Here is an 18,647-nt window from a genome sequence, read left to right as displayed (position 1 = left end):
GAACCCAGGAATCTGCATTAAAAAACAAAAATCTGGCCTCATAGGTACTGTGTTGGTCACTGTTTCTAGGCTTTTTTACTAGGAAGAGTAAGAATTTTATTTTTATATTTTTTAAAAAGGTAACTGTATGCGGAACAGTATATTTAGATGTTCCTTATTCCTTTTTTTTACAACTGAATCGTTTTTTATGTGGATATACCATATTTCTTAGTCCATTCAGGCTGCTATAACAAAATATCTTAGATTGGGTAATTTATAAACAACAAACATTTATTTCTTACAGTTCTAGAGGCTGGGAAGTCCAAGACCAAGGCACTAACAGATTCAGTGTCTGGTGAGGGCTTGCTCTTTGCGTTGTAGGTGGTGCCATCTAGTGGTGTCCTCACGTGGCGGAAGGGGCAAACAGCTCCTGTCGGCCTTTTATAAATAGGGCACTGATCCTGTTCATGAAGGCTGTGCCCTCAGGACTTTATCACTTCCTAAAAGTGGTGTCCTTTTAATGCCCTCACTTTGGGGATTAGATTTCAACCTGTGCATTTTGCGGGAACACAGACATTGACTTTAGCACCATATTCAATCAGTCTCTAGTGGGGCATTTTGGGTGGTTACTAGCTTTCTGCAATTACAGATAACCCTTTAATGAATTGCCTTATGCATGCATGTTTTTGAATGTTTGTCAGTCTGTCTTTGGAATAGACTCCCAGAAGTGGAGTTGCTGGGTCAGAGAGTAAATGCATATGGAATTCTGATTGAAATTGTTACTTTCCCTCCGTAGGGATTGCATTGTTTTGCCTTCCCACCAGCAATGTATGAATATCCTTTTTCTCCAACAGAGTATCTTGTCAACGTTTTCAATTTTTGCAGTCTAGTAGATGAGAAGTGGTATTATCTCAGTGTAGTTTTAATTTGCATTTCTCTCTTTGCATGTGGCTAAGGGCCATTTGTATTTTCTGTGAACTGTTTACTTCTTTAACCTATTTTTCTGTGGAATTGTTGGCCTTTTTCCACTGTTTTCAGAAGCTCTTTGTGTATTAGGAATGTTAGCCCTTCGTCTGCAATACATACTGTACACATATCTCTTAGTTTGTCACTTATCTTTTCACTTGGCTTATGCACAAAGTCTGTTTTATTTCTATGTTAAATGTATTGATATTTTTCTTATTGCTTCTGGATTGTGAGTCATGGTTAGGAAGGTTTTCCCCTCTCCCAGTTTTTAGAGGTATTTGTTGTGTTTTCTTCTGGGACTGGTATGGTTTCATTTTTCCCATTTAAATCTCTATCCATTTGGAGTTTTTCCTGGTGGAAGGTGTGAAGAATGGTTCCAGATTATCTTTTTTCACATTCTACCCAGTTACCATTTGAAGGCCACTGATCTGTTGGCTGTGACATTCCCAAGGGCCCTCCCACCCCAGGAGACTTACCTGGGGTCCAGGGATGCACTCGGACAGCCAGTGGTGGGAGCACAGAGTTGCCACTTGGTGCTGGCTGAGCAGCCCAGCCTTGTGGCTGCTGCCAGAAGTGTCCCTGTCACTGATGAAAAACAACATCCTCATCCTACAGGGGTTGGATCCCCACGCAGGGTGCCAAGAGAGGTGGGGCCGGTGCGGGCATTCATGGGTTGGTGGTCACAATAGGCCTTTGTTTGGCAGTGCCGGTCCTCCCGTTTTCACAGAAGCTCAGAGAGATTCAGTCACTTACCCAGGGTTAGTCAGCAGAGCCAGGACTCAGATGAGGTGGTTTGTCTCAAGCCAGGTCACTATAGCTTTCCATGTGACACCAGTTTAGCACTTTGCACTCGCCAGGGGCTTTATACTCAGTTTCCTCCTTTGTTGGATGTAGCTACCTGTAGCCACATTAATTCATTTTTTCACTCAGTATTCCATGCACTGCAGAGCATTGCACCTATCTCATGTCCTTGGATGTTCACAACATCCTGCTGCAGTAGGTGCCATTCATGTTACCCCCATTTTATAGTTGAATAAACTGAGTCTTCATGTGGTTGCCCAGAGCTAGCTACTAAGACCTGGGACTTGAGCCTAGACTCATAATCACTCCACTAATTCCCACTGGAGTGAACTTTTAATGAAGTGTTTACTTTGGTGGAAAATGGGATGGATCCTAAGACATGGCAAAAAATGTAGTTGGAGACAGAAATCTGTTCCTGCCCTTATTCTTCCACTTATTAAAGGGCATCTGTCCTGCCTCAGTACGTACCATGGCCCCACAGTCATGCTCTAGCCTAGCAGTTCTCAGGGGTTTTATTCTCAGGCCCCCTTTACACTGTTAGAAATTGTTGAGGATCTCAAAAAGAGCTTGAGTTTATATGGAATCTAGCTATCTGTATTTATCATATTAGAAATTAAAATTGAGATGTTGAAAACACAGGAATCCGCAAACCACATATTCCATCAGCTGTCAGCCTGATGACATCACGTCATAGAGCTTCTGGAAAAGTCCACTCTACACTTGGGAGAGAATGAGATTGAAAAAGGCCCATAACCCCTTCGTATGGTTATGGAAATAGTTTGGGATGTGAACCTCCTGGAAGGTGCATCCCTGTCCCATACATCATTATCTGAAAGTTGTCATTTAATGTATTTGTTTCCTTTGTGGGAATAGAGTGGGCTAGTTGGGTTATACATTCATTTGATATTTTAGAATCCAAAATTTCAGGGGCTTTAGGAAGATATTTCTATTTCATGTCAGTGTCCAGAAGCAGGCAGTCCAGAGATCATATGGTAGCTCCAAGGTATCAAGGCCCCTTCTTTCCTGTTGCTCTTCTCCAGAGTGGTGCACTTGGCCAATTGCTGTCCAGCCAGCAAGAAGGGAGGAGGCACGCCATTTCCTTTTCAGGGTACAGCTAGGATGTTGACTTCTGTTAGTGCACTATGGGCCAGAATTTTGTTCTATGGTCACACCTAGCTGCAAGGGAGGCTGGGAAATGTCTGTGTTCTGATTGGCCCAGATAAAAGTTGGGGTTTCTATTGGAAGAAAGGGAGAGTGGTCACGGGGATACTAGTAGCAGTCTCTGCTTTGTTTCCTCACTAGGGTACACTCTCTTAGACTAGCTTGTCACTGTGCCCTCGGCCCAGTGCAGGGAGTTCTGGATGCACGCTTGTAGGACAAAGTCTCTGCATATGGCTGAGACTCAACAAACTAAGACCCATTTACTTTCCAACCACAGGGACTCCCCATTTTCTGCATCTCTTCATTTTCTCAGTTTGGATAGTGAATGTTCAGAGGGTGAGGAGTACCTTGTTATTGGAATCTGTTTCTTCCTGAGTCTCAAGAGCAAGCAGCAAGAGTTTGGACAGCAGAGGATTCATGTGAAACTTGTCTGAATTGCTTCAGTTTCTTCCTTTGGATAGCAAGAATTTGGATCACAAGGGACCCTGGTTGTCCTCGGACAGCCAGTTTGGAAGGCTGGGTGGGCTGTGCCTGTGTAACTGTGGGTGGCAGAGAAACGTGGGCCTTTGGTGATGAGTAACGGTGTGCTCGGTGTTTGCAGAGGAAGCTGCCTGAGCAAGACATCGCGCAAGGATCATACATTGCCCTGCCACTGACGTTGCTTGTTCTGCTGGCCGGTTACAACCATGACAAGGTAGGACATCGGAGACCTCGTCTCAGGGTCAGTGAGTCCTTGCAGCTGTAGGAGTGACAATAGAGGTTGTACAGCATTATGGAAATCACCACATTTTGTGATTGGAAGGGCCCATGAAGGCCTTAAGTCCAGTGCTAGGCCTTGTTTCAAGGCCATAAACCTCTAGTAACATCTCTCCAAGTCCTTAAACCTGCAATACCCCTAGGGACATTTTGCTCCTGGAGAGAGGCCAGCCTATCTCTAGGACCCTCTAGTACAAAGTCCTGCCTCATTGGAGCTAGAATCCACCTGTTATTAGCACACGGTGCAGACCGTGCCTAAAGAAGAAGGTGTGTTGATAAGTGAGACTCCACTGTCCATCTGGGCAGAACTCCTCTCCTGGCATCTTTCTCACACTCTCTCTCACTCTCTCTCTGTCTTTCCAGCTCATTCCTTTGCTGTTGCAGTTGACAAGTCGGCTGCAGGGAGTCCGAGCTCTTGGCCAGGCAGCCTCTGACAATAGCGGCCCGGAAGATGCAAAAAGACAGGCCAAGAAACAGAAGACGAGGCGGACGTGAGGAGGAAGAGGGGGCAGCTGCAGTCTCACTCGGGACAGGCCGCAGCCAGGGGCCACCCCGTGCCATGGGTGAAAAGCACAGAGCATGCATGGATCACCTTCAGCCCATGCTGTGGGCCCCGTCCCCCCGGCAGCCTGTGTCTGTCCTCCCCTTCGTGTGGCCCCTCGTGCAATGCAGTGAATGGACCCTCCTGTCACCCTGCTGCACACAATTCATTTTTTGAGTTGAAGATAATTTATTATTATTATTTTTGTCAAAGAACTATTTAAGCTGTGCTGGTGGTGTGAGAATGTCATTCTTAACCTTTAGCATTTGTGTGCAAGAAGAGTTCCAGTAAACGTGGCGTTTGGTTCCATAATGAAGTACCTTTTGGGTTTATCTATTTCCTTAACTTCCCCTTGCATTTGAGATCCCTGCTGGGAACTACAGCAGCCTGTATCCACTACTAGGAGAATATGGTAGGAGGTAAAATCAATAAAAGTGCCCATTCATTTTGTGTTGTAGCTCATCTCAGATGTATTTCTTGGATGACATGGGTGTCATAAATTGAGCAGCATATAAGGTAGGTCAGAGTCCTGAGTGACGAGGCCTGGGGCACGAGAAGTGGCAGCGCCGCTGAGCTGATCTCAGGCAGCTGTCTTTTTGCTTCAGTGGTGGAAAAGCAAGGAACAGTGGGGGTTGCAGTAAATTGCGGAGCGCCTGCCCCATCTAGAGGAGGCGTGGTCACTCAGCCCTGACTCAGTGTTGCTCTGCAGGACTATGCATTCATTTTTCTAGTGAAGCCAGAAAGATTAAGTTTTATGTGAGATCTTCTCAGTTTTAAATGTTGGTGACAAATTCTGTTTTCAAAAAGATAACACACTCTGGTCAAACAAAATGCATGTGTAGGCTGGGTGAGGCTTGAAGCCTGCTGGTTTGCATGAGATCCACAGGAAGTCGCAGCATTTTAGTAGCAGGAACTTAGTTCTTGTAGGAAGTCATTAAGTTAATTACAGTATATTGAAGGCAGGGACCCATCCATCCATCCAACACTTATTGAATGCCACATATGATAGGCATGGACATACGAAGACGAGTAGAGTAGATGACACCACAAAGGGAGTTGGGAGAGGCCGGGGCCACGTCTGCATTGTTCGCCAGCGTGTCCCCAGAGCCTGGCCTGTCTGTAGTGGGCGTTCAGTAAGGAACAAAGGAATGCACTCACTCAGGAATGAACAGGTGGGCACAGGGTGCCCGCTCTCAGAGTGTAGACCTGTCGCTGGGTAGAGGGTAGCCGCAAGTGAACAAGGGCAGTGCGGTGAGCCGAGGGCCTCCAGGTGGAGGGAGTTCCTCGGGCTGCAGGCGCCTAGAGCAGAGTTCTCATCCCACTCGAGGGCCTGGGGCAGCTTTCTGGATGTGATGCTTGAGCAGAGTCTGGAAGGACCAGGAATAGAGAGGAGAGACAACACCGGAGTTCTCGTTGGGTGTCACTGCCCATGCTGAGGCCAGCTTGGGGGACTCCCTGGCTCTTAGGGGCCACTCAGAGCTGCTGTGTTTCCAACTAGCGGCTCTCGGGGTGTGCACTGTGGAGGGGAGGTGAACTGTGCTGGCGATCTGTGCTGGGACGGGGGTGACGCATAATCCATTTCTTGGAGTGTTTTCTAACTCTTACTCTAAGTGGACACCCCAAAACAGCCCTTTAAACGTTAATGGGAATTTTATTGACACGGGGAAAGGTTGAAGAGCTTGTGAAAAATCCAACTCAATGTCAGTATGTTCCATCCAATTCCGGATGTGGCCATTAAGTGGCAGTCTTTCCCCATCGCTGGCCACAGGTCACCGCTGGCGTTGGGCAACTTCTGTGGGGCATCTCTCAGTCCGTCTGAAAGTCTCCACCCTGTCTGCTGCATGTAATTTTCAGTTTCTGGCAGTCTCGGGGCAGAACTCTTCTGACCTTCCTGTGGGAAGTAAATGTTAATGTTATTAGAGGACTTTGAAGGGGGCAAAAGTTCTATAAGACAGATTTTTTTCCCTGAGGAATTGAAAAAATAACTGTCTAAGATGGTGGGTGCTTGGAGAACTCTGTTGCTTGCACATTTTTGCCTAATAAAGTGGCCATAAAAATGAACAAAATCTTGATGAGGCCCCCCCCAAAGAGTTTCAGAGCAGTGTGCCATGCTAAGGCAATGGTTTCTCAGTCTTCCTTTCTGTGTTTTCATGTTTTGAATTTTATCCACCAACCAGCAAGGATTGTTGAAGTCCTGCCGTAGGTAGAAGTGGGGGGTGAGAAGGGCCTGAGGTGGTTGGTAGAACCTGTGTGTTGGGGGAGGGCCTGGTAGGGAGGGAAGAGTCAGTCCTCGTGCTGAATTCTAACAGTCTCACGGTGAGGAAGGAAGATTGGTGCAATAAGGTAAAAGCAGTGAGTGACTTCTAGGACTAAGCACAGCAAGAGGAATAGCAGGTCCTGTGTGCCGGGCATGTGCTGGGTGGGCCCTTGCGTCGTGCATGCTGACTCGTCATGACCTCACGAAGCAGGCATGCTTCCAGTCCCATTTTATAGAAGAGGAAACTGAGACTTGATCTCATAGCTATTAAGTAGCAGAGATAGAATTTGAACCCAAGTCTAGTCTATAGCCATACCACCCTCAATGTGCCTTATCTCATCTGATCTCGGAAGCTAAGCAGGGTCGCACCTGGCTAGTACTTGGATGGGAGACCACCTGAGAATACCAGGTGCTGTGTGCTTATTTTTTTTTAATTATTAAAAAAAAATATATATATATGAACCCAAGAGTTTTTCACCACTGTGTTTTCCTGCCCCAGCTATATGAAACGAGATGATGTAGTCACGTGCTGGCTTGTCTGGGGATGACCCAGAGGTTTAGGAATGGATGTCGTGTGTAGGAGATGTGGTGTGTGCCTTAGTGAAGTTGGTAAAAGCACAGTGATGTGGAGCAATGCCTGCCACGGATGGGGTGCTAGCGTCAGGTGAGAATGGTGGAGGATCTTTGATTGTTCCAGCAGCATTGTTTCTGGAAGCACAGTCACATGACCAAGGGTGAGATCCAGTCCCTTCACAGGCAAGATTCCTCTTTCCTTAAAAGCTGGAGCAGCCTTAAGAGAAACGTTGGGAAGCATGCGGGGAATGAAGCTTGCTTGGGTGCCTCTGGGGAACGCTGAGTGTCTGCTGGGGGCTAGAGGGGTGTCCATCCCCAGGCACACAGTGGGGGTTTATGGTACGTAGCCAGCCCAGTGATCCACGCTGCCCTATGTGTGCTGTGCTCCCACACTGAATCAGGGCTGGCCCCGTGTGACCATGGAATACGGCAGAAGTGAGTTGCATGTGCAACTTCCCAGGCTGGATCATAAAAGGCATTGCATTTCACACTTCAGCTCCAGGGAAGCCAACTGCCTTGCATGAGGATGCTTAGGCAGTCCCTGGGGAGGAGTCAGAGCCCCTGGCCAGCAGCCAGCACCAGCTTGCTGCCATGGAAGGGTGCCACCTTGGAAGTGGATCCTCCAGCCCCGGTCAAGCCTTCAGATGACTGCAGCTCCAACAGGCGTCTGACTGCTACCACTCGAGAGACCCCAGGTCAGTACAACCCAGGTGAGCCCTTCCCAAATTCTCAACCCACAGAGTCTGTGAATATGATATATGATTATATTAGGCCTCTAAGTTATGGGGTAACATACAGTATTAAGTAACTAGAACAATGCTAAATAAATACCTATCACATGAACGGACAGTGATGGAGAGACTCTGAGCAAACTGATGCATTTCTAGTTGTGTAATAGTCTTTTGGTTTCAAGTAACAGAAACCCAACTCCAACTAACTGGAGCAAAATGGAGCATTTCCTGATCTTATAATTGAGAAATCCAGGGGTGTTCAGCTTTGCGCAGGGCTGGACCCAGGGTCAGTTTCCGTCTCCTGGCTCTGCTCCCTCTCGCCAGATCTCTCAGTCATCAGCGTTCTGCAAGGCCACCCTGCCAGAAACGGACAGGCACGTCCTTTAAACCAGGTCCAGGACTGTTTGCTCAGCCACCACTCTCAGAGGTGGGGGCAGGAGCAGCCGCTGGACACATCCACACAGGGAACTGAGGGTGGAGTTTTGGAAAACTGGCTTTTGGCTTTGCCTATTGGTTCTGCCCCTGTGGAAGACGGTCGTCGGCAGCGTTGGGCCTTACACCAGCTCGCTGTGCAGGCGCAGCAGCAGGATAACGTCCATCCCTTAGCACACGTGTCAGTCCTGGGGAGGGTGAAGGACTGATGGGCGAAGTTTGCGGAACCCATGAGGCCTGGCCACACATAAGCCATGCCCACGCCCATGTGACAGGCAGCCCTGTGACCGGGGCACTGTATTACGCAGAGGAACAAGTGGTCCTGGGTGGGCAAAACCAACAGGAGGCAGCTCTGTTTCTTCCAAAACTTGATGACAAGACCTGCTCACAGTCGCCCACTTTTGGCTCTACTTTTTTATTAGCAAAATGTCCCTGTCCACACGGCCATGACCATGACATGCCTGGAGAAGGGAGAAACTTACTGTGAGCCTACTGTGTGCTAGGGCCAGGAGACTCCTTTCCTGCTCTGGGGCTTGGTAGGTGGGGAAGGTATGGTATAACCCAATTCCCTCCCCCTTTTCAGGGGGGGCAGATGTTTATGTTCCATGATACAATGGTGGTATCTTGGTTGGATGGTAAACATTTTAATTACGCCCCTTCTGCTGTACCTTCCTTCCACCTGGGGTGGTTTAAGATGCTGCAGATTGACACATCTTTCAGGCTGAACGAATATGTTACTGTTTTGCTGTGTGGATAAAATAGCAGGTCCTTCTCGCATTTGCTTCTCGGCATTTGAAGATTTTATAAATTAAGAACGAATGCATGGGAACAAGCGGTCCCCAATTCTGTGCAGATTCCGTGCCTCTGGAGACGGACAGCCACCCCTCCCTGTCTAGTCTGTGCAAGGGAGGCGGCTGGCAGGACGGCGGAAGCCGACAGCTGCTGCATTTTCACCCTGTTCCTGCTCTCGGAGCTGGGAGGAAGAGGGGACTGACTAATAGCTGCCGAGTGAGCATACCTGGGACCTGCCCCTCTTGCTTCCTTTTCATGGCCTGGAGGGGGCAGGAAAATGGAGAACGAACATTTTGCTGCCTGCTAAAAATGCTTATTGCCTTGCAGAGAGTTTGAAGAACGCCCCAGCTGAGTGATGACTGATACTCAACATGCATGTGTTGAGTAAGTAATTATGATGGCACAGACCTCTTCACATACGAACTATTTACATGGACGGTGCCCAGGAATTAGATTGGGCTAGCGCGAGGGTTAGCAGACTATGGCCCTTGGGCCGAATCTGGCCTGCTGCTGTTTTGGTAGATGAAGTGTTATGGGAGCTTAGCTGTGCCCATTCATCTCCAGATTGTCGATGGCTGCTTTTGCCCTGCAATGGCAGAGACAAGTGGTTGCAGCAAAGACCATATGGCCTCGAAAGTCTAAAATATTTACTATCTGGCCTTTTACAGAAAAAATTTTCTGAACTCTACTGGATGCATTGTAAAGTTTAGTTTTGAGGGAGTCATTAATTCATTCAACAAGTGTTCACTGAGCATCTGCCCTGTGCACTGGGGAGTCAGTGGTGAGAAAGGGACACCAGGTCTAAGGTCACGCGAAACATAATGCCAGCGGGGGAGAGGGACAGCGGACACATAAATTAGAGTTTCTTGCAAATTAACAAGTGTTATGAAAAAAAGAAACAGCACGGGCAATGTGATAGGGGATGACTGGTGTCAGGGAAGGTCTCCCTGAGGAGGTGGCATTTGAGTTGAGACCTGAGGGAGGGGAGGGGCCAGTCGTGGAAAGATCTGGAGGAAGAGCTGCCCAGCGACGGGGGATAATGACTGTGAGGGCCCTAAGGAAGAAATGAGCTTCGTGAGTTTGAGAAACAGCCAAGAGGCCCGTGTGACCAAAATGACAGAGATGGAAAGGTGAGAAAGATGGCCAGCGCTAGGTCACGTGGCAGCCCTGGAAAGAAGTCTGGATTTTATTCTAATTGCAATGGAAGTCATCAGAGGGTTTACATGGGGAAAGGGGAGTGATCTGACTTATGTTTTTAAAAAAATTGCTTTTTTAAATTTGGGGGCAATTGGACTATTGGGGAGCAAGAATGAATGCAGGAGACCAGCAAGGAGGGTGCTGCATCAGTCAAGGCAAGAAATAGCAAAGGCTTGGATTTGGGCGCTGGAAGTGAAACTGGCACAAAGGGGTCTGCTTGGGGCTGCAATTCAGAGACAACAGAAAGTTCTGCTGATGGATTAAATACAGGAGGTGAGGGAAGAGAGCCCTAGGGTAAGTCAGTCTTATGTTTCCTGCCCGAACCACTGAACCGGTAGGGAAATTGAGAGGTCTGTCTTGGCCATCGTGAGTTTGGCATGCTTGTCAGACACCCAGGTGGCTCTGAGTCTGAAGCTGGGTGAGAAATCAAGGCTGGAGATGAGGCATGGTTAGCGGTTAGTGTTTTTAGGTGACAGATGAAGCCACGGACTGAGCAGCAGGCATCCTCATGAAAACCGAAAAGAGGAGGCGGCTGGGGACCACACCCTGGGGCAGTTGAATCTTCAGAGGGTGGGTAGGGAGGAGGGGCCTGTCAGAGGGACAGAGGAAGTGGCCAGGCAGGTGGGGAGAAACCTGGCAGAGGGTGCTGCAGTGACTGGTTAATGCTCCACCCATTCGTTGTGAATGAGTGGATGAGTAAATAAATAAATGCGTGAATACTCGTTAGTAATACTGTTGGGCATGCCCACCCGTGACCCATACGAGACCATGTCACCAGTTCACACTAGTCTTCTATTTGGAGAAACCGTATGAAACTGCCATTTTGTAGGTCAAAAATGGTTTGAATAACCAACCACTGCACATGCATATGTATGGACATTAAACAAGGTACTGGATGGTGGATGGGGAGCCAGGTGTCACACCGTTGTGTGGGAGGCCACAGGTGAGCCCAGGAGCCTAAGATGACCTTTGGGCAATGGGCTGGTGTCACAGATGTCAGCATGAGCACATGTTTAGCTTTGTGTAGACACAGATGGTTACATAGAGAAGTCTGTACAGATGTGTGCACAGGTGTGGGTTACTCTTACTAACACATGTGTGTCCGTGTTCTGTCAGCTGAGAGGCACCCCAGGAGCAAGGAACACCTGGTGCCCTGGTCTCCATTCTCTAATAAGCACCATCTCCAGTAAAAGGAACCAGGCTCCGTGGAGAAATCTCAATTCTAGGACTGAGGGAGGAAGTCCATAAGATGAGCCCGAAGAAGGTCAGGAAGTCCCAAGCAGAACAAAGCCAAACTGCCAGAGTGATGCAGATCTCAAAGGGACACAGGGGCCACCTGCAAGGGCTCCCAGTGGTCAAAGCTAGGACACTTGGAGCAACAAAATGAAGCAGTGCTGGATTAGAACCAAACCATAAAATAAATACCCCTGAATCCATACTCATATAAATAAAGGATTAAATGGGAGAGGAGACAAATGTCCCATGCAGAATTCCAACTCCCCACTTGGTAAGTGCTGGGTGTGCACAATGACTTTCTTCCTAAGAGCACAGTATGGAGAAGGGGGAGAGGGAAGTAACTTTCCCAGTGGAGAAACCCGACAGACCCCACCTCAGCCAGGTGAGCAAGGTCACCGCCAACGGTGCTGAGTCATCTGGAGAGACTGGGCCCTCGACACACAGTGATGAGAACGGTACTCTACCTCTGTGGTCTTCCCCAAACACATAAAAGCCCAATCTAATTATGAGGAAAATATCCGACAAATCTCAGCTGAGGTCTATTTCTGTAAAATACTGGACCAGCACTCCAAACTCTCAATGTGAGATCTTAGAACAAAAGAAGGATGTTAAATAAAAAAGGAAATCTTAATAAAGCATGGACTTTAATTAATAATGATGCATCTATATGTGAGATACATGGAAACTCTCTGTTCTACCTTCACCATTTTTCTAAAACAGTTCAAAAATAAAAAGTTTATTTAAACATTTATTTTTTTTAAAAAAATAGTTGAGTACCAGCAGCATCATATGCTCAACTTAGTACATCTTTTGCCCGGTTTAGATGCAGGAATTTGTATTGAGCTGTCTGACCGTGGTGGCCTGATCTTCCCCATGGCCAATGTCCCAGGTTAACAGACAAAAAACCCAAGTTAGGGTTGTGCCCTGTGGCCATAAAATAGCCCGGCGTCCAGACGGCACTCATTGTCACAGGGGTTGGCAAACTATGTAGCCTGTGGCCTAGATCGACTGTCTGCCTATTTTTATAAATAAAGTTTTATTGGAACAGCCACGCCCATTCATTTATGTGTCTTCTATGACTACATTGGAGTAACAATGGCAGAGACCAGTAGTCGCAGCAGAGAGTGTATGGCCCACAAAATATTTACCATCTGGCTCTTTACAGAAAAACTTTGCCAACTTCTGGGACAGGGGACACAAGCCCTGTTACCTTCTCATCCTTTAGTGGGATGGGACAAAAATTTCTATCAAGGGACAAGTTGGATTTTTAACAGCAGAGCACCCAGCTGGACAAAGCCCAGGGCTCTCTTCTTTGGGACTGAAGTGGATCATTAACGCCGAATGTTCACAGCCTACCTGCGCCATTTCATGTCTCCATCTCCCGTCATGGGGCTCCCACCTGCAGGGTCGGGGCTGTGTGTCCTCACCGCTTCCCGACGCCTCAGCGCATATCGATTCTGCGAAATGTACATTTCTCTGAAAGGAGCATCTCCTGACATGACAGGAGATCACACACTGCTTGTTTTCTGTCCCTTCCATTCCCCTCTGAGCATGATAAAATCATGATCCAGCCTCACCAGGGGACCTCTGTGTCTCTCGGAAGCAGGGCTGCCTCGGCTTGCCTTCTTTTGTAATCCCTTTCAAGCCAGCGACGCAGGGTGGAAAATGTTTACTGGCCTTGGCGCCAGACGGAACTGAGTGCGAGTCCTGCCCCTGTGATTGCAGGGGCTGTGTGGCTTTGGGAGGGCCACCAAGTGCCCCTCAGCCTTAGGCTGGTCAGCAGTAAAACGGGGACAATCCCAGCATTACAGGGTGCTCGAGAGAATTCGGAGAAGTGATGCTCACAGAGCAACCGGTCCAGGGCTTGGTTCGCGGCACGATCCCTTTGGGGAGGCAGCGTTGACGTGCGGCTGGTGTCTGTGGTGTGGCTGTACCCATTTGTCACAGCTGGTCACAGTGTCTGTTCCGACTGGTCAGTGCTTGTGCGTCTCAAATGTTCAATATTTTGAAAATCACCCCCGGCTGGAGAGGAATACCCTCCGCCCTTCGGGTCCACACAGGTGTGGAGGCTGCTAGAGCCCGACCTGAATCCTCTGCCTGGCAGCACACCTTTCCAGCTGCTGTGAGTGCTGGCTGCGGGGAGCTCGCAGCTGTCCCTTCTCCAGAGAATCTCGCTCAGATGGGAGCCACCTTGCCCGGGAGGAGATGCCATGTCTCAGTAATGGCCCAGGGACTAGCTGACACAGCAGTAGGGATGGCCGGCCCCCGTCCCACGGTGGAGACAGTTCCGTGATGCACTCTCTGCTCCTCGTGGGATCGGGCCGGACGCTAGGGGCCACGTTCTCACTCCGCTCTGTCTCCTTCTGCATCCTGCAGCCTTTACGTCCCTTCTCCTGAAGTCCTCCCTCAGAAAACCACATCAAAAAAAAAAAACAAAACAAAACCAAAAAGCAAACCACATCTGCCCAAGTCTCTGCCTCTAGGAAAGCTGGCTGAAGGCCACAGTGTCAGCTGTTACAGATCTAGATCATTCTGCCATCTCCAGGACAGAGGCCCATCCCTGGAGACCCAGTGGGGAGGGATCTGAGGGACAGTGGGGCTGCAGGCAGGCAGGGACGCTGTGGGGATGGGACTCAGGGGTTTTGTAAAAAATATCTTTATCCTCCTAACACATGCAAAAAAAAAAAAAAAAAGAAAGAAAGAAAAAAGAGAGATGAGACTCCAGGGCTTCCTTCATGCCACACTGTGGCCCCGTCATTTGTCGTGCTGTCAGCAGGAAAGGAATGTGCCCGTGTGTGCCGTGTGCCTGCATTTGCGTGTAGGGTTGTGTGCGTGAGTGGGAATGTGTGTGAGCTGAGGCTGTGAGTCCCACTTCTGGCCCAGTGTCCCAGACGAGGCTGGCCCTGCCCTTCTCCTGCTCTGCGCCCCTCGGGTGGTGACAGCTGGCAAGTGGGGAGGGCACTGGGATGTCTTTTGCACTGGGACGCTGGGCCATGCCCACCATATTGGGCCTTTTAGCCTCTTGGGCATGACTTGGGCTCTGCTGGCCTGAAGGGCCTGCCAGAGACGCCATCTGGTCTGGGAAAGTTCTCAGCCTGGGCACAGCCCACTGGCCACTGCCCGCTTGTCGGTGACTTCTCTGTCTGGGAAAAGAGCCCAGCCTGACCTAGGTGGGCACTGGCATGGGGCCATGATTTAGGAAAGGCTGGGTGGGGATCCACCTCTTTTTTGGACCTGGTTCTGCCTTTTGCAGGGGACCTTGAGTGAGTGAGTACCCTTGGCTTCATTCTAAGCCCTCCTTGGGAGAGCTGGACTCCCCTAGGTTTGCCTAGGCCGGGCAGTTCCACCTAGTGACGAGCTGGGAGAAAGACAATATTTGGAGCAGTCTTGTATCCAGCAGCTCTCTTGTTTACAAGATTTAGAAACCTAGCTCAAAATAAGTTAGGCCAATGTCTCTCCAAGCCCAAGGCAGGGCTTCAGGAAACTTGAATTCATTGACTGAGTCCTTTCTTCATCTTAGGTACAGTGCTAAGGGCTTTACTGTAATTTTCTTATTTGATTCTTGAAACAAACCGATGAGGAAACAGAGGCTCAGAGTAGTTAAGCTGCTTCTTAAGGTCACACAGTAAATGTCATCGCTGGGATTTGAACTCATGTCTTTCTGACTCTGACGTCTGTGCTCTTAGCAACTGTGCAACACGTTGTCATCTCATTGCCCCTCCTCCCATCGTATATTAGGGTTGGCTGAACTGCTGTAACAGACAGACTCAACCCCAACAGGGCACAGACAATAGGGGTTTATTTCTTATTCACGTTGTAGTTCAGGGTGGTCCCAGCTGAATAGGGAGGGGCAGGTCTGTGCTGTGCGTGGTCCTGGGGGCTCAGGCTCAAGCCCTTCATCATGTAGCTTCTCAGGTCACCTTGGAGACAGAGCTGGTAGGACTTTATGGGCCAGAACAGGAAGGGACTCGCCGCTGCTGTGCCCTTCCCGAGTGGAATCTAGTCCTGTGGCCCCACCTGGCTGCAAGGACTGCTGGGAAATCCCGTCCGGGAACAGGAAAGACTCCATGTGTTAGACAGCTAGTGGTCTCCGCCACACGTAATACATGTTTTCATTTCTTGCTCTCTTCCGGCCCTTGTTTGTAAGTAGTTTTCCTACTTGGAACCATGATATGTATTCTAGTTTTTCTTTGACATCTTTCATTTATCATAATCCTTTCTCTGCGTGGCTCCACTGAGTTTTCATGATCATGGTTATAGGCTGTGTACGCCACTGTCAGACAGTTCACTTGTTCCAGTTTATTCACATTATAAAAGAGTACACTCCTTTATGCAAAAAAACCCCCCCAAAAACCCTTTGCTACTGTTGAATTATTTCTTTAAATTCTCAGGAGTGGGAATGCCAAGTATAGTGATTGAACATTTTTATGGCTTTTGACACTTCAGACCTTACTGCTTTCCAGAGAGTTTGTATGCAACTACAAAGATACTCGCAGTGTTACCAGCATTGGGTGCTATAGGCTTTAAACAATTCAGTTGTAAATGGTTCCTTGGTTTAGTGTGCTAGCCTTTTCTGGGTCTCAACCCTTTAGGGTAGGAAATGTTTAATGTGTGTACCTGGCTAAGTCCTATCTACCGCAATTTAGCTTCCATTTTTTGTCTGGGTCAGGGTGTGTGTGTGTGTGTGTGTGTGTGTTACAAAACTGTTCACTCAACAAAAATTTAGGGAGTACCTGTTAAGTGCCAGGCAGTGGGCTAGACTCTGGGCATACAGTGAATAGAAAAAGACAGAATCCTCACTCTCCTGGAGTTTTATGTTCTAGTGGGAAGACAGACATTGGTGAAATAAACACATGAATACCTGGGGTAATCTTAGTGACAGGTGCCAAGAGGAACATGGAGCTGGGTAACGGGAGGTGACTAGGTGAGATGCTGGTCTGGGAGCGGATCTTGATGCTGAAAATTCTCACTGACTCTCTCTTTAGAGACGTCTATCTTCCATAGCTCACAGCGCCATCTTGCTATCTTACACTTTTACAGAGCCCTGCTCTGACTTTTGAAAATCTTGGTTCTGATCCATTAGGCGTTCGTTTTATTGTTAACTCTCAATTCAGCTTTATTTCCCAGTTGTTGTTGGTGGTGGAAGAATCGTTCTCCCTCCTGAGGTTTCCCGCTCTGCCAGAGCAGAGCCTGGTCTTTGGTCCAATGCTGCCTGCCCTGCCCGCCCCCATGCAGTGCCGGGCACATGAGGGTTGAAAGAAGAAACTGTGAGATCCTCCATTCTCCTGTGGACTCCTCAGGGGCAATCTTTGGCTCAGTGACTGTTGTATTCTAGCCCTCCCAGCGTACCCGGCACACACTAGGTGCTCAGTAAACGTGAGCTGAATTATTTGAAGTGTGTTCACATTTATGCTCGAGATCATTCCTTAATCCATTGCTGCTTAAGTATGTTTTGGGTACCCATAGACTGGGTACCAGTTATAGACTTTGTGGGGCTCAGTGCAAAATAAAAACGCAGGGTTCCTTGCTAAAAAACTATTAAGCATGAAGATGGTGACAAAAGAGCATTACACCATACATAAGCACCTTTTCAATGTTGTATGCTCATGAAGCAGTATCAGCACCATCTTGAGAAACAGACTCTAGGGCTGGCTCATACCTGCTGAGCGGAGATCTCTGGGCTGGGGCCCAGGAAGCTCCTGGCGATACTTATGCACGGGAAAGTTTGAGCTCTATCTTTGTCTTTCAGCCTGGGAGAAGTCATGAAGCCCTGTCACAGACAGAACTCTGCCTGCAATGCTTCACTGGTCTGACCCAGGTCAGCATTTATCATGTAATGGTCTCACTTTTGGTGAGTGGCTTTGACAAAAGGAGCCATTGCTTAAGTTGGTCTGGGACCAGGTACTTCATCTGCCCCACGTGTCTGATCCAGCAGTCTGCTCATCCTTCAAGTGCCTTCCTCGGGTGTGGAATCCATTCATTGCCTTGGGCACAGTGAAATGACTCCTTAGCAGACAGTTGGCAGCTTGAGTCCCATCTGGGTCTAGTGATGGGGCCTTTTCAGAGGCTGACCCTCTGCTGGAGGTGTGTGAGCTCCCTGTCATAGAACTGTGCAAGTCGAGGCCCGATGATCACTTGGCAGGGATGCTTTCAGGGGGGAGTCCAGCATGCGAGGCATGGCCGAGACTGGGCCCCCTCAATATTTGCAAATGCCTCTGCACCTCTGTGCAGTGCCAGCACCTGCTTTCTCCAGTCTGTGCCTGTTCATCACCACAATCCATGCAGAGCCGAGGAATGAGGATGAATGGTACCACCGCCATAGAAAGTAAAGACCATGGAACCATACCCCACTGCCTTGAACTATCCTAGGCATCCTCCCAGCCATTGTATGATCTCAAGCATGTGCAGCAAATGCCCTTTTTGTCCTGTCCGTATCCCTCTGGCGAGTGGTGTGCAGGAGTCAGCTAGTATCAGCTTTCGAGAACAACCACTCAATTTTCAGGAATATTGCAAGCCAGCTGACATCATGTTGGTAGCTTGAAATTGGCCATTGTGGGAGTATTTACACCACAGGCATCGGCACACATTACAAACCAAGCCTTCCCTTGCCCCACCCCAATCTGGAGTTAAGATTTAACAATCCTAGTTGGTTTTCTGTCACTTTGCAACAGAAAGAGACATGGCCAATACCACCTCCGAAATAATTAGGCAAGAGCCAGATGCCAGCTATGTTTAAACATTCGAGATAATCAATGTGAATCTTAAAAGAAAAGAAAATCTCAGGGCTGTGGACTCTGAGTGCATGTCACCCTAGAGAATCATTCAGGGCCAAGGAGGGGCTTCGATCCAGAGGCAGGGCTGGGGCCGGGTGGAGCAGGAGGGACATGTACTACAGACTGACAGTCAGAAATGGCAGAGACATCAATCACGGTTCCAGGACTTGTGTTTCCTTGCAGGAAGCGCTGTGCAGTCTAAGACTAACAGATGAGAAGGGCTCAGCTTGAATCTGGGGAACCCTGATTGTTCAGGGGAGCTTTGCCTTCTGCAGTGAGATTCTTGTTGAAAAGATGGTGGAAAAGAGAAGTTAAGAAAACCAGGTCTTATTTTCCAGTTGGTTTCTGTACTATTAATAGTGACAGATTCATCTGAACACCTATTATGTGCTATACACTCTGCTCATTTCTTTCATGTGTGGTATTTACTCCTTCTAACCAAGGCTTCCATA

General features: G+C 48.5%; 1 protein-coding gene and 1 pseudogene across 1 annotated transcript in view; both read left to right on the top strand.

Annotated features, from left to right (window-relative positions):
* The window catches only part of LOC105885288 (BOS complex subunit NOMO1), a 54,742-nt gene extending 50,081 nt beyond the window's left edge, over positions 1-4,661 (top strand). Inside the window, exons 30-31 of the mRNA XM_020281329.2 lie at positions 3,509-3,601; positions 4,027-4,661. Coding sequence (XP_020136918.1) covers positions 3,509-3,601; positions 4,027-4,158 — 225 coding nt within the window. The 3' untranslated portion in view covers positions 4,159-4,661. The remainder of the gene's footprint in view (positions 1-3,508; positions 3,602-4,026) is intronic.
* A 2,102-nt stretch (positions 4,662-6,763) lies between these two features.
* Positions 6,764-6,882, top strand: LOC142862549 (uncharacterized; annotated as a pseudogene).
* Positions 6,883-18,647: the final 11,765 nt, after the last annotated feature.

The sequence above is a fragment of the Microcebus murinus genome, chromosome 19, assembly GCF_040939455.1.
Source record: "Microcebus murinus isolate Inina chromosome 19, M.murinus_Inina_mat1.0, whole genome shotgun sequence".
NCBI lineage: Eukaryota > Metazoa > Chordata > Mammalia > Primates > Cheirogaleidae > Microcebus > Microcebus murinus.
This window is presented reverse-complemented; position numbering and strand designations above follow the sequence as displayed.